Here is a 13,835-nt window from a genome sequence, read left to right as displayed (position 1 = left end):
GGTTTTTCACATATATATATATATACATATATACATATATATACAGTACCAGTCAAAAGTTTGGACACACCTTCTCATTCAATGGTTTTTCTTTATTTTTATTTTTTTCTACATTGTAGATTAATATTGAAGACATCCAAACTATGAAGGAACACATATGGAATTATGTGGTAAACAAACAAATGCTCAACAAACCAGAATATGTTTTATATTTTACATTCTTCAAAGTAGTTGAATGAGAAGGTGTGTCCAAACTTTGACTGGTACTGTACATATAAAGTCCACAAGAGAATCAGCGAAAAGGGCGACATTCACGACTGTTAGCCCAACACCAATTCAACGGTTACAGAATGATATTAGAAACCATAGACTGTGTACGAGAAGTCACCCGTTGGTTTGTGGACTGATGATGAAAATTATTTATCATCAATGACAAAAACTTCTGTAATAACAGGAGTGCGTACTGACAAGGGCATTTGAGAGTAGATCATTCCCTCAAAGTCCCTTAATATTTTCTTTAGACACAGATCTGACAAAATGGTGGATGTACCAATGTCCGTTTAACTGCTATGACTGTGCTAGCAAGTTAGTTTTTCTCTTTCCAGGAAACTTCATTTGAATTTATAATGAAATAATTAAAAAAATAGCAACCCATAAAGTCTCTGTATGAGTGTGTTGTGTGAATATTTATGAATACATTACACATGTCCTCTCTGTGCTTCCTCTCAGAGTGCAGATATGTGGCGCTGGATCTGACGGGCCACGGTCTGTCATCACATCGTCCTCCTGGAGATTTCTACTCTTGTCCTTCGTACGTGGCGGATGTACACAGAGTCGCTGATGGTGTGTGTGTGTGTGTGTGAGATCATAATAGTGTGCAATAGTATTGTTCCAAACCTTAGGGTAAGTTTAGACCTCTGCAGGACTTCATGTTTCTTCATAATGCATAAAAGTAAACCACAGAAGGACTTATGGCAACTTTGAAAAAACTACCTAGGCGTTCTGTGACTAGATACCGAACCTGGTTGATGATCTGTGAAATTAACTCCCGCAGCTCTGCAGCTGAGGAAATTCTCCATCATAGGCCACAGTATGGGTGAGTGTAGCTTTACATCAGAATTTATCTTAATCTGTGCTGCTGTGCTGCAAAATCATCAACAGTGCAAATCACAGTCAGCTTCTTTTTATTTACAGGTGCTGACATCGCAGCATTGGTGAGTGTCATTGTCTTATCTCATTCCTCTTTTGACCAATAAATACAGACACTATTCTGCTGTGTTTTTTCGCTCTTGGTATCATCATATGGTCCAAATTGTGTCTTCCACAGTTCAGTGCGCTGTTCCCTGAGATGGTGGATGCTCTCGTGCTTCTGGACTCTTACGGATTCCTACCTACAGATTCGGTAAGAATACACTCACCGTGAAGCTTTAGTGGTTTGTGTCGTTACATTACATTACATAACATTACAGTCATTTAGCAGACGCTTTTATCCAAAGCGACTTACAATAAGTGTATTCAACATAGGTATTCAAGAGAACTACTAGTCACCAGAAGTCATAAGTGCATCTCCTTTCTTAAACAAGCATCTAAGAGCATAAACCAGAGCAAAAGTACAGAAACAAACTAATACGAAAACAATAAGTGCAACAAACTAATATGAATACAATAAGTGCAACAGACTAATACGAATACAATAAGTGCAACAAACTAATACGAATACAATAAGTGCAACAAACTAATACGAATACAATAAGTGCAACAGACTAATAGGAATGCAATAAGTGCTACGAGGAAGGCTCAGGGTAGTGCTTCTTGAAGAGGTGAGTTTTCAGCCTGCGCAGAAAGATGGGCAGCGACTCTGCTGTCCTGAGGTCAGTGGGGAGTTCATTCCACCACTGAGGGGCCAGGACAGAAAAAAGCTGTGACCGGGTGGATCGGCCGCAGGGACCTCTGAGCGACGGGGCAACCAATCGCCCCGAGGCAGCAGAGCGAAGTGGTCGGGCGGGGGTGTAGGGCTTGACCATGGCCTCATTGAATGAACGGCCAGAAAAACCTGATCAGACACCAAGCTGAAGAAAAGTGTAAAAAAAAAAAAAAAAAATTTCCCAAAGTTTCAAGGAAAGAAATTTTGAGGGAGCTATTGTGAATCTTTCATTACATCCAATTTCAATTTATTGACGTAAATTCAAATCAAAACAAAAGTTTTCTTGTGACACTGTTCATATAGAGCAGGGTAGACCTATGATCTATAATTTACATAGACCCAACATTCCCCCATGAGCAAGGGCTGAGGCAACAGTGGCCAGAAAAGACTCTTCTTTAACAGGCTCCTCGGGCAGAATTGGGCTCTGGGTGGGCGCTCATCTACCTAGACTTGGGTTGAATTGAAAGAGAGAGAGAGAGAGAGAGAGACAGACAAAGACAGCAACAACTATCAAAATCACAACAGCTAAAATAATAGAAAAAGTATTGATAAAAATAATAATAATAGTAGGGGCGAATATGATGATAATAATTAATGAAGACTAGAAGTATGACTACTCCTTATAATAGCAGCAGTGGGTATAATAAAACGATAATAACAGTAGTAGTAGTAATAGTAGTAAAAGAAATACGACTGATTGTAATAGTAGCAGTAATAGGTATCATAGGAAGTCACTCTGCAGTCCAGGCCTACAGCAGCATGACTAGGGGCTGGTCTGAGGCCAACCTGAGCCAGCCCTAACTATAACCGTTAAAGAGGAAAGTGTTAAGCCTACTCCTAAGTGTACTAAGTGTGTCTGCCTCCCACAGCTGGTTTAACAGGAGAGGAGCCTGATAGCTGGATTCTCTGGCTCCCATAATTAACTTTTTTATTTATTTATTTTATTGGTTGTAAGTAGTTAAATTCAGTTTTAACTCTAACTTTAATGGCCACCATTTGTAATGTATTGATTGCAGAATGTAAAACTCCCTCCAGGTTGCTAGGCCTCTCAACTCCCATCACAAATGCAGAGGACCTGACCTGAATGTCCTCAATGCATAATATGAATAAAATGTGTGGACAATATATCTACCGGAGGCTTTCAAGGAAAGAATTTGTTTTAATTTGTAACCTTCATTCAGGTGTGATTTTTGAATTGTGCTCCAATTCTCTTCTTTTCCATCCTTTCTTTTTATTCATATACTCTATGTCATACCATATAAAGAAGAGCATCGCTGTATTCAACAATCTGTATTTTTGCATTGGGCTCCAATTCTCTTCATTTCCAACCTTTCCATTTATTCATATACTCTGTCAAGTCACATTAAAATTAAAGATCTTGGCTTTTCAGTAGCTACCGTCCCTTTTCCCACAGAAAGAACTTTCCAAAGTGATAAGGCAGGGCATGGATGAGATGCTTCGGTTTGAAAAAAAGACAGAAGAGAAGAAAAGAGTTTACACTTATGAGAAAGCAGTTAACAGGTATAAATTACAAAGATTATTATATTTTAGATTTCTAGGAACTGTTGGCTGAACTGTTTCTGTTTCTTTCAGGTTGTTGGCTGCAAACCCGACTATGACTGATCAGTCAGTGCACATCCTTTTAGAGCGAGGTCTAGTTCAAGTTGAAGGAGGTACGTCTCTATCTGTTCTCCTCCTCTCAGAGAGGAATGATCTCAATTTGCTTTTTTTTTAGCTTAATGTGTTTCTCTTCTGCAGGATTCGAGTTCTCCAGAGACTTGCAAATTAATTTTGTGAGTCACCTTCCAGACCCTCCCAAACTTTAAACCACCTCCACTCTGTTAATTTATGTTTTTACACCAGAGGTTTAGCATTCAGCTTTTACAGTGCATGCGTTCTATTTCATGTTTCAGAAAAACATATGGCGCATCAGTTTGGAACAGAGTCTGGAGATGCTGTCGAGGGTTCAAGCCTCTGTTCTACTTGTTCTGTAAGATATTGATCACTACACTGAAATGGATGATTGCATTATGTTATGACAGCTGACCGACGTATAAAAGTTAATGTCCTGAGCAGAAATAGAAGTGAAAATAATATCTCCCACTGATGTGTTGTTGTTTTTTCAGTTATGCAAGTCTCAAATTATAAATTCAAAATATCTTTCTCCAGAACCGAACAAGGCTCGAATAGAACATTTTCTGAACCAGCTCAAAGACAATTCAGCTCAGCACTTTTCCAGGGCTTAAAGGACCGAAACGTGAGTTTGCAACTTGGGACAGAATGAAAAGAAAATGATGTTTTTGTTTGTGATTATTTAAACATCTTGGTGGTTATTGATTCTGTATGTCTGCACTTAAAAATCCCTCTCTGTTTCTTTTGGTTCCAGCACACGGTGGTGACGGTACCAGGTGATCACCACGTTCACCTGAATCAGCCTGAAGTCGTCGCTCTGGTTGTGTCTGACTTCCTGCAGAACAAAGTGTTGTCCCAGTCAAACAACGTACGGCACAAGTTATAACCCATAAAAAAAGCTTGCAGTGGCACATTAAAGTTATATTGTACTGTATATATGCTGAAGGGATCAGATGTAAGTTTACTTTTATCTCACAACTTTATTGACAAATCAGAACGGGGGGTGTGACAGACTTCTTCACGTACATAGCATCTGCAGCCTTCACTGTAAGCCAATGGGCTATCAGCTTTGTTCTTTTTTAAGAACCTTTGACCTACTTGTTAGTTACACTCTTGCAGAATCACACTTTTGTAAGAGTTTAAAGTTTCAAGTAAGTTTAAAGTGCCTCTTTTCAAAGGATTCTGTAGATTTCATTACAACCTCATTCCAAGACACACGTTAAAAGTTAAAAAGTCACAGCAAGTTTTCTGGAGTTTTACATGTTTTTCATGGGTTTCAAACATAAAAAATAAAAAAATACATTAAAAAAAAATACAAATGTGGGTCATTTATGTATTCTCCCGGGAATAGAGTCAACAAGCAAGTTCTTAAAGATCACAAATTCTTAAAGATCACAAATTCTTAAAGATCGCAAGTTATGGTTTTACGGTGGAGTAAATGTCAGACTATTTCTTATCCATATGCAGTTTAGGACAGAGACAGGCTAGCTTTTCCCCCTGTTTCCAGTCTTTATGCTAAGCTAAGCTAACTGGCTGTAGCTTCGTATTTACTGCGCCAGCTGATGTGTCAATTTTCTCATCTAACTCTCTTACCAGAAATCAATTGTATTTCCCAATTTTCAATTGAATCACTTTTCTATTTAATGTGACACACTTCCAAAGGTGTGACATACTGTCGATGATGTGTTACAAAAAAAGTGGAGATAAGTGTCATGAACAGCTTCAGCCCTTGAACCCTTCGGTCTGAGAAAACACCCTCGAGCCACCAGTTAATGCTCAATCTACAGAATCAGTTTCAAGGTTCTTTGTGTGAGACCCCTTTCAATCTGGCTTCAGAGTTTATCACATCACTGGCTATAAAATGCACACCGACCACATCCCAGTGTGATCTCACCGAGGCCTTTGATACGGATAATCCCTCTTTACTTCTGTACGGATTATCTCATATTAGATTCTTTTGTTGATGTTTTCATGAAAGATAGTTTGTAAAAGCAGCTGATGACAAAATTCAGGTCAGTAGTTAAGTAAAGTTAAAATGAAGTAACATGTTGGGTGCAGAAAATGCAAAAATGTGTCCGCTACAGCTTAATGACAAATGTTGACGTGATACGTCATTGGTCCCCCATCTTTCATTGACTATCTGGGCACCAAGCATAGGCTGCATGACATTATACTGTAAAATATTCAAGATTAATTATCATCTCCGCCAGGAGGACCATTTGACCAGTCCAGTGAGTGACTAAGTGTGCGCCTGTGTGGCTGTCCACAGCTAATCTCATGTTCTGCTGCAGCAAACATCATAATATTTTGGCTCAAGAACCTCTCATTCACTCACACTTATTATTTATATTGCCATTGACTGCCTGTTGACTCCTCACTCGCTACTCTTCATCACACACTACGACAGTGATCGTTGCAGACACACCTGGCGGAGATCTGCACTCTACTGAGTGCACCTTTATAGTTCATAGAAAGTTATTAAATCATGGGAACTGCTTCACTACAAGGCTTCAAAAAATAAAAAGGAAATCCATTAAAGAATTTCTCATTAATCAGGCTACAGAAACCATAACCTTAACTTTAATACTGTGTATGAAAGTTTATTCTTGATTTGGGTATTTTCTCTAAATCACCTGATAGGTTTAGCCTTTGGAGGCCACACATATCTGGAAGAGAGCAGTGTACTCAAGATCATCCCATTACAGAGAGAGTGCTGAATAGTGGTATTGTTCTCAACAGGTAGCAGCTTTCACTCTTTTCACAGATGAATTGTCCTGGCAGGAGACTACCTGACAGGCGGTACTGAGGGAACAAACAACACCTGGTTTAATACCCACCTCTCTCTGAAGGGTATGATATGATGATGATTGGCCATAACAGCAGGCCGTCATTCTAAAATCTCCAATCAAATCATTGGTCACTGGAAATATTTATGTTGCATTCAGGTTCCAAAGGTCAGAGTTTGTGTGCATGTTTCATTTATTTACAGACGTTTCAGGTTTCAGGTCAAAGTCACTTTGTTTTGGCGATTTATTTGAGGATCATCAGACACTGGAATGTCATCTGCAAAGAAACAAGCAGGTAGTATTTCTCATGACCCAAAATAGGCCAAGTGGAGTTTAGGACTCATGGAAGTAGTTAAATCCTGAAGTATTTTTTTTGAATTTACAGTAAATATCTGTCATACTGGGGTTTTTTTGTGTCCAGTTTCAGATCTCTCTGTCCCGGTCCCGTGGGGACACATCAGAGGGAGAGTCTGGGGTCCTGATCACGGTCGTCCGGTGCTCTGCCTGCATGGCTTGACTGACAACTGTGGTGCATTCAAGACCCTCATCCCCCTCCTCCCCAAAGGTGACCTGTGACAGGACAGTTTTTACTAAACCAAAGCTGTGTCCTAAATCCACACTCCTCACTGAGTCTAAAGCATTTATTTATTTATTTATTTATTTATTTATTTATTATTCATGTATTTTTTCTATGTGTTTATTTATGAGTGTATCTATTTATTTATTTATACATTGACATATTTAATTTCATAAGCATATTTATTTAATATTGACTTGTAGTCTGGCTTTCCATACTATTGTCCCACAATGCAATGCATAAAGGAAATGCAGGAGCAGTTTACAGCTGTAAATAATTGGGAAACAGCCTAAGAGTCTACAATCATGCTAGCAGCTCTATGAGGCTGTACTTGGAGCTAAATGCTATGGTGCACCCAATGACAATGCTAACATGCTGATGTTTATCATGTGCACTGTTTACTATTTTCAAAAGTTAGCATGCTTACACTTACTAACTAACACTAAAGTTCACAAAGTACAGCTGAGGATGATGGGAATGTGATTAGTTTTGAATGAATTTGGTCACAAGCCAAACTATACCCTTTTGACCTGACCATGGCCGAGCTCTCTCCAGTTTTCATCTCCCTCTCTGCTCTCCTCTCAGAGTGCAGATATGTGGCTCTGGACCTGGCAGGTCATGGCCTGTCCTCCCACCGCCCCCGGAGTCCTCTACACGAGCACTGCCAACGTGGCCGACGTACACAGAGTTATTGACGGTGTGTGAGGTTGCAGGATGTTTTTTTCAGACATTTAATTACGCTTTAATCTGATTGTATCAAGAGGTTGGATCCCCTTAGGACTCTGGTTCATCTCTGTGAGGAGGGGCTGTCAGCAAAACTAGATTGAACCTGTTTTTATTAAATAAATCCCACAGGTCTCCAGTGGACAAAATTCTCCATCATAGGACACAGTATGGGTGAGTGCAGTCCAAGCAAAATACAGCTAGAATACACCTGATTCACATTTACTGACACTGATGCTTTGAATTTTTCACATCTTGGTTGGACAAAACAAGCAACTTAGGATACTTTTCTCATTTTTTCCTGCACTTGTTAGAATGGATGACTAATGTGTCTAAAGCCTTGAGCATGATTGTTTGTTCACTCTTACAGGTGGCAACATTGCTGCCATGGTAACTGAGATTCCTCACTTATCACAGTTTGTTTTACACAATATACAGAGAATATGTTGCTGTATTTTCTTGCCTGGTGTCATGATGTGTTTTCCACAGTTCAGTGCGCTCTATCCTGAGATGGTGGATGCTCTGGTGCTTCTGGACTCTTTTGGATTCGTGGCCTCAGATCCAGTACTACATCCATTTTTTTTTTTTATTATCACTGTTTTGCATATGACACGTCTTTAAAACGAAAATGATATATTAGCAGTTATTTTCATATAACCTTCTGTCTCTTTTCTCGCAGAAAGAACTTTCCAAAGTGATGAGGAAGGGGATGGATGAGATGCTTCAGTTTGAAAAGAAGACAGAGGAGGAGAAAAGAGTTTACACTTATGAGAAGGCAGTTGAGAGGTACTACTGCACTGCTCCATTTTATGGACAAATCTGATTAAATAAACCTTCATTTCTGCAGGATGTTTTGTGCTGATTTGCAGTGTGTTCAAAGGGGGGAACGCAAATGGTTTTACACATCAGCGTTGATTTAAAAAATACATATTCTGTGTGTGTAGTTAGAAAGAAGTGAGCTTAGCAGACCTCTGTAGCCGGCTCCTCATCTCTGAATGAAGCTTCATTAGCTGCCATTAGTAAAACAGACCCAAATCTCTATAAGCTTGAACACTCTTTTAACATCAACTAATAAATCACACAGAACGATAAAACAGAGCCAAACAGAATATGGCTCTTAGATTTCTAGAAGGCTATACTTCTAGAGTCAGCTGTTGGCTGAAGTGTTTTTATTTCTTTTCAGGTTGTCGGCTGCAAACACGACTTTGACTGATCAGTCAGCGCACATCCTTTTAGAGCGAGGTCTAGTTCAAGTTGAAGGAGGTACGTCTTTATCTGTTCTCCTCCTCTCAGAGAGAATTAATCTCACTTTCAGCTGAATGTGTTTCTCTTCTGCAGGATTCGAGGTCTCCAGAGACGTGCAAGTTCATGTTGTAAGTCACTTTTAACCTCCCAGGCCTTCACCAACATTCACTCTGTTAACCGCAGAGGTCTAGCATTCAGCTTGTACAGTTTGTGTGTTTTATTTTATGTTTTCAGAGAAACACAGTGTGCATCAGTTTGGAGCAGAGTCTGGAGATGCTGTCCAAGATTCAAGCGTCTGTTCTAGTTGTTCTGTAAGATATCGATCACAACACTGAAATGGATGTTTTCATATATAATACTATATCTAATCCAATAATTTAACAGCCTAAATTAAATCATCAAAGCATGTCATACTAAACTGTTCAAAATCTCTGTTTTTTCTAGAGCAGACAAAGGCTTTGGTGCAACATTTCCAGAATCAACCCAACAGAAATTAACCTCCATACTTCTCCAAGGATATTGTGACAGAAACGTGGGTTTGAATCTTGGAATACATTTTTTCTATGATAATTAACCACCACAGTGCCATGAGGGTGAGGGTTAAGCATCCAGACACTGAGGCAGATCTCAAAGTTGCACCTTAGTTGGAGCTCAATGTCTCAGAATGAGCAGACATATCTATAGATGTGAAGCTTTAAGTGCAAAAAGTCTTCAAATAACCAAATCAATAGCTTTTTTTTTTTTTTTTTTTTTTTAATGTTCAAATTTAGTACAGAGGGGGAAGAAATGAACAGTTGTTTTGACTGCATTCCATTTAGTTGAGGGTCCTGGTGTTGTGCATGTTTGCTCACTGGCATGACTTACTTGGACACTTGTTGGAGCTGACACACCGTTAGCAAAATGAGTTTCACTTGTGCTTTTCAAGATGTGTGCGGTGCAGTTGTTCTTTAGTATAAATGTAAACCAATTTCCAATCAAAAGGGACAACAGCAAACCAACTACACAATAAAACAAATATTTGGTACACTGCAATGAAAATAGCAAGTCAGCCGTCATGAGTCACTGTAGTTTAAGACAAATCAGAGTAAGTGAAAAAGTATTTTTGTGTATATGAAAGTCATAACAGGAGAGGAGACATTTAATGTGAAAATCCAGTAAGCTTCACAGCCTTTCTAGATTACAACAAACATTTTCTTATAAATATATCTTGGGTGCTTTTGCACTGTAACATACAGTATATTATGCATGACTTGATTTTTACCTGAAATAAAAAATGTGTAAAGTAACCTGTTCTCAAGACACTAGCATCACAAGCATAGAATTCCTACAAAGATAAAATAAAATACCGTTTGACAAATGTCTCCTTTCTTTTGAAAAGCATTTAAGCATTTCAGATAGATTACGGGTTTTCTTAAAGGTAAATAGAAGGGAACATTAACATGGGCTAACTGAACCTGCTGTAAATTGGTCGAGTAATGGGAGTGGATTTGCATTAACCCAAAGCTTCTGATTATAGTTAATGATGAGGGATCAACTGGAAGTGTTTAACAGTATTTATAGAGTTTAGCAGCAGGGAAAGACTTTCGTTGTTACGTTCCATTGACATCAAGTATCTTCGTTAAAAGAAGTTTAATTATTCAAGAAGTCAAGAATAAATAAACATATATTAAAGTGTACTCGGTTCTGCCTTTCTGCTGCTTTTAACTTACTGCTAAAATGTAACAGATCGCTCGTTGAATAACAAAAGAAAATGAAAGGGCAGTTTTCTTCAGTTATACGTTTGTGATGTGTTTTCTGTATTTATGTAACATCGTTGTTTAACTTAGTTTCCCGACTTATTTTAAATACAAAATGCACAATATTTACAAAATGAATACATGTGTAGTATCAGAAGTGAACCTACAGAGTGATAAAGGCCAAAGCATCTTCCTCGGCGAACAACACATAGAATCTGGCAATAATAGACAGATATTTTATGCTTATTTCAGCTTATTTTTTCAGCATGCTTTTGATCAAACGTTCATTATCATCTCTCTCTCTCTCTCTCTCTCTCACTCTCTCTCTCTGTCTCTCAGCACGCGGTGGTGACGGTACCAGGCGATCATCACGTCCATCTGAACAACCCTGAAGTAGTCGCTCCATTCGTCTTTGACTTCCTGATGACCAAAGTGCTCTCACAGCAGCTGCCGGCATAGTGGACACACACACACACACACACACACACACACACACACACACACACACACACACACACACACACACACACACACACACACACAAAGACAGACACATATTCTTTGTGAAATCTCACACTGGAAGTCTCGTAACGCAGCTCTCGTCTGTCTCAGATCAGTCATTTCCATATTTCTGATGTTTGAACATTACTATAAACTATACGATTGGTTCAGTGTAACTTCTCACGTACAGACAGAAGTGCTTAGTATATATGAATTGGGTTTAGTTGTAGTCATTTCAGTGATGACTGCATGTGTTAGTGATGCCTTCTGGTTTGTCTGCTTCTTGAACCAAAAGGATAACTTGTTAGTTCATATGATACATTTTCTTTCTCTTTATAGTTTATATTTTCTAATGATTGATAAGTCGTTGAGTGCCTGTCTGCGTCTCGATAATGACTGGTGTACTGTGAAGACACCAGGGACAACGATGGAAACGAGACTTGACTCAACAATCAATGAGTTTATAATAAAGTAATCTTTCCAAAAACCCAATGTGCTAAGGGCTTCAGTCAAGGCTGCAAATTCAAATCATCAAAACCGACTACAGCAATAAATAAAAATGACAAGACTTCCTTATTCTATCCCTCATAAAGTGTGATAAATATATTCAGATCTGATTCAAATCATCTTCATCTTTCATGACAGAACATATAGATAGAAGATCTGAGCTGAATGAAATCCAACATTGATGAAATAATCTGTCATGTCTTATAACTTGTGCAGTCATCATTCCATTAGAAGATCTGATCTGTTTGACTTGGCTTCTTTTTGCGCAGAACGAGCTAAAAATGGCATGTCATTAAAAGAGATGACATCCTCTGACAACTTTTCATTATGTAGGCCGATCCTCTCAGGGTTCGTCTTGGGAGCAAGAAAGACAACCACCACTTTTATTCAGGGGGGTGACTCCATAAAACACTGCAGCTGCAGTCAGTCAGAGCAGATATATAGAGGTGCAGCTCACACAAAACTGCCGCCCCCCCCTTCTCTCTTTCTCTCAATGTCACATAAACTGTGATGGCCTTGCTGTTAAATGGAGTGGAATTGATTTTACGCAGCGAGCGGCGAGCATCCAGACATCTGAAGCCCCCCCCAGCCCCCCCCCCCTCCTCCTCTTCCCCCTCCAAAAAAAATAAAAATGATTATAGTTATATAAGTTTCTCTCCCACACCCCTCCATCCTCTCCTCCAGCAGCAGGGGGTGTTGTCATGGCAACCCCCACCCTTCCTTTTTTTTTTTTTTTTTTTTGGGGGGGAAACGTCAGAGCCAGGAGCTTGGAAGGATGAAGCCGCATGCAGCTCCTGTCTCTGCTTCTGTGCCGCTCAGAGGAGCACATGCAACAGTCAGAGCTGCTGCGCTGGAAAACCTATCCGGTGATTTGATTCGGACTGGCGGCCGCTGCTGCACATCCCAGACCGTCTGAGACCAGGACTGCCAACTGATTCAGCAGCGTCCGCAGGTAAGCACAGAGGATTTGCTTGTTAGTGCCGGGATCTATTTTTAGAGTTTAACACGTGTGTCTGCTTGTCAAATTTAAAATCGTTGCTGGGAGCTGATTGTGTAATGTCTTGGTTCCTGAGTCTTCCTGTTCCTGTGACTGTAATGAGGAAGGCTTTCTAAGAACTGGCTGAAAACAATGGGATGCTGCAGTCTGTCACGGGTGATATCTCACCCTGAAGGATCACTTTTTTCTTTTTTTTAAACTCTCCTCTCCTCCTTTCCTTTCTCCGTCATGTCCCCATCCTCCTCCTCCTCCTCCTCCTCCTCCTCCTCCTCTGTTCCCCATCCCTTCCCATCTGCTCCGACAGCAGCGATGTCGTGGCTCTTCCTGGACTGGTTCGTCCCCCTCTACCTGCTGGTGTCCGTGTTGGTGCTGGCGGGCTTCGGAGCGTGCCTGTACTTCCTCGAGCCCGGGCTGCAGGACGCCCACAAGTGGAGCAACAAAACGATCCGGCATCACCCGCTGGTGGCCAGTGTGAACTGCAGGGACGAGGATAGCAATGCCCTGATATGATGGAGAGGGTGAGGAGGAGCAGAACAGGGGGGCGGAGGTGGGTGGGTGGGTGGGTGGGTGGGGGGGCATCTGGATCAGGGGTGCAGCCGGGACACCGGCGGGATGATGGGAGCCAACACCTTAAAAGATGGAGAAGGAAAATGGAAGAGGAGGGGGGAGGGAAAAGAGATGCCCCGTCCCATCATCCCAGCTTTTCTCTGATCTCTAACATACTTTATGTTGAGATGAGGGAAAAGTGAAGGGGGGGGTCAAATGCACAAGAGGGGCAGACTTCACGCAGGTGGACTGAGGACATGTTTCCCCTTTAGTAATGTGATGATGTAAATTTCACACCCATCTTATACTCGTGCCAATTTTTACATACGTTTTTGTAATCAGACAATCGCTTTGCAGAGATAACAAAGTTTGCTCATTGTGTGCATTTAGTCAGTGAAGTGAACGACATGATTGCCACCAGTTTGTCGAAACACTTGGGGGGGGGGGGGGTTTTAATCCTCTCTCCCTCTCTCTCTCTGCGGTGATGTTGGCAGCGGCTGAGAAGCATTGTGGATTGCAAGTGCCAATGTGCCAAAAAACGTGTTATAGTGACTATATTCAAGGTGCCAAGATCATCCGAGGTGGACCAAGATTACAGAAAACTCTTATTTGGTAATGCTCAATGTGTATATTTTTGTTTGTTTCCATTGTTTCTACTTGA

General features: G+C 40.4%; 1 protein-coding gene and 1 pseudogene across 2 annotated transcripts in view; both read left to right on the top strand.

Moving 5' to 3' along the window:
• The window catches only part of LOC129095436 (serine hydrolase-like protein), a 6,476-nt gene extending 1,638 nt beyond the window's left edge, over positions 1–4,838 (top strand). For both annotated transcript variants that reach the window (XM_054603868.1, XM_054603869.1), the window contains 10 exons: positions 730–843; positions 1,055–1,096; positions 1,195–1,214; positions 1,328–1,402; positions 3,339–3,445; positions 3,518–3,597; positions 3,683–3,717; positions 3,838–3,914; positions 4,094–4,181; positions 4,311–4,838. In XM_054603868.1, the coding sequence (XP_054459843.1) occupies positions 730–843; positions 1,055–1,096; positions 1,195–1,214; positions 1,328–1,402; positions 3,339–3,445; positions 3,518–3,597; positions 3,683–3,717; positions 3,838–3,914; positions 4,094–4,181; positions 4,311–4,442 (770 nt within the window). In that variant the 3' untranslated portion in view covers positions 4,443–4,838. The remainder of the gene's footprint in view (positions 1–729; positions 844–1,054; positions 1,097–1,194; positions 1,215–1,327; positions 1,403–3,338; positions 3,446–3,517; positions 3,598–3,682; positions 3,718–3,837; positions 3,915–4,093; positions 4,182–4,310) is intronic.
• A 1,709-nt stretch (positions 4,839–6,547) lies between these two features.
• On the top strand, positions 6,548–12,577 carry LOC129095437 (serine hydrolase-like protein; annotated as a pseudogene).
• Positions 12,578–13,835: the final 1,258 nt, after the last annotated feature.

This window comes from Anoplopoma fimbria, chromosome 9 (genome assembly GCF_027596085.1).
Source record: "Anoplopoma fimbria isolate UVic2021 breed Golden Eagle Sablefish chromosome 9, Afim_UVic_2022, whole genome shotgun sequence".
NCBI lineage: Eukaryota > Metazoa > Chordata > Actinopteri > Perciformes > Anoplopomatidae > Anoplopoma > Anoplopoma fimbria.
Note: the sequence above shows the minus strand (reverse complement) of the source record. Positions and strands in the feature narration are given on the sequence as shown.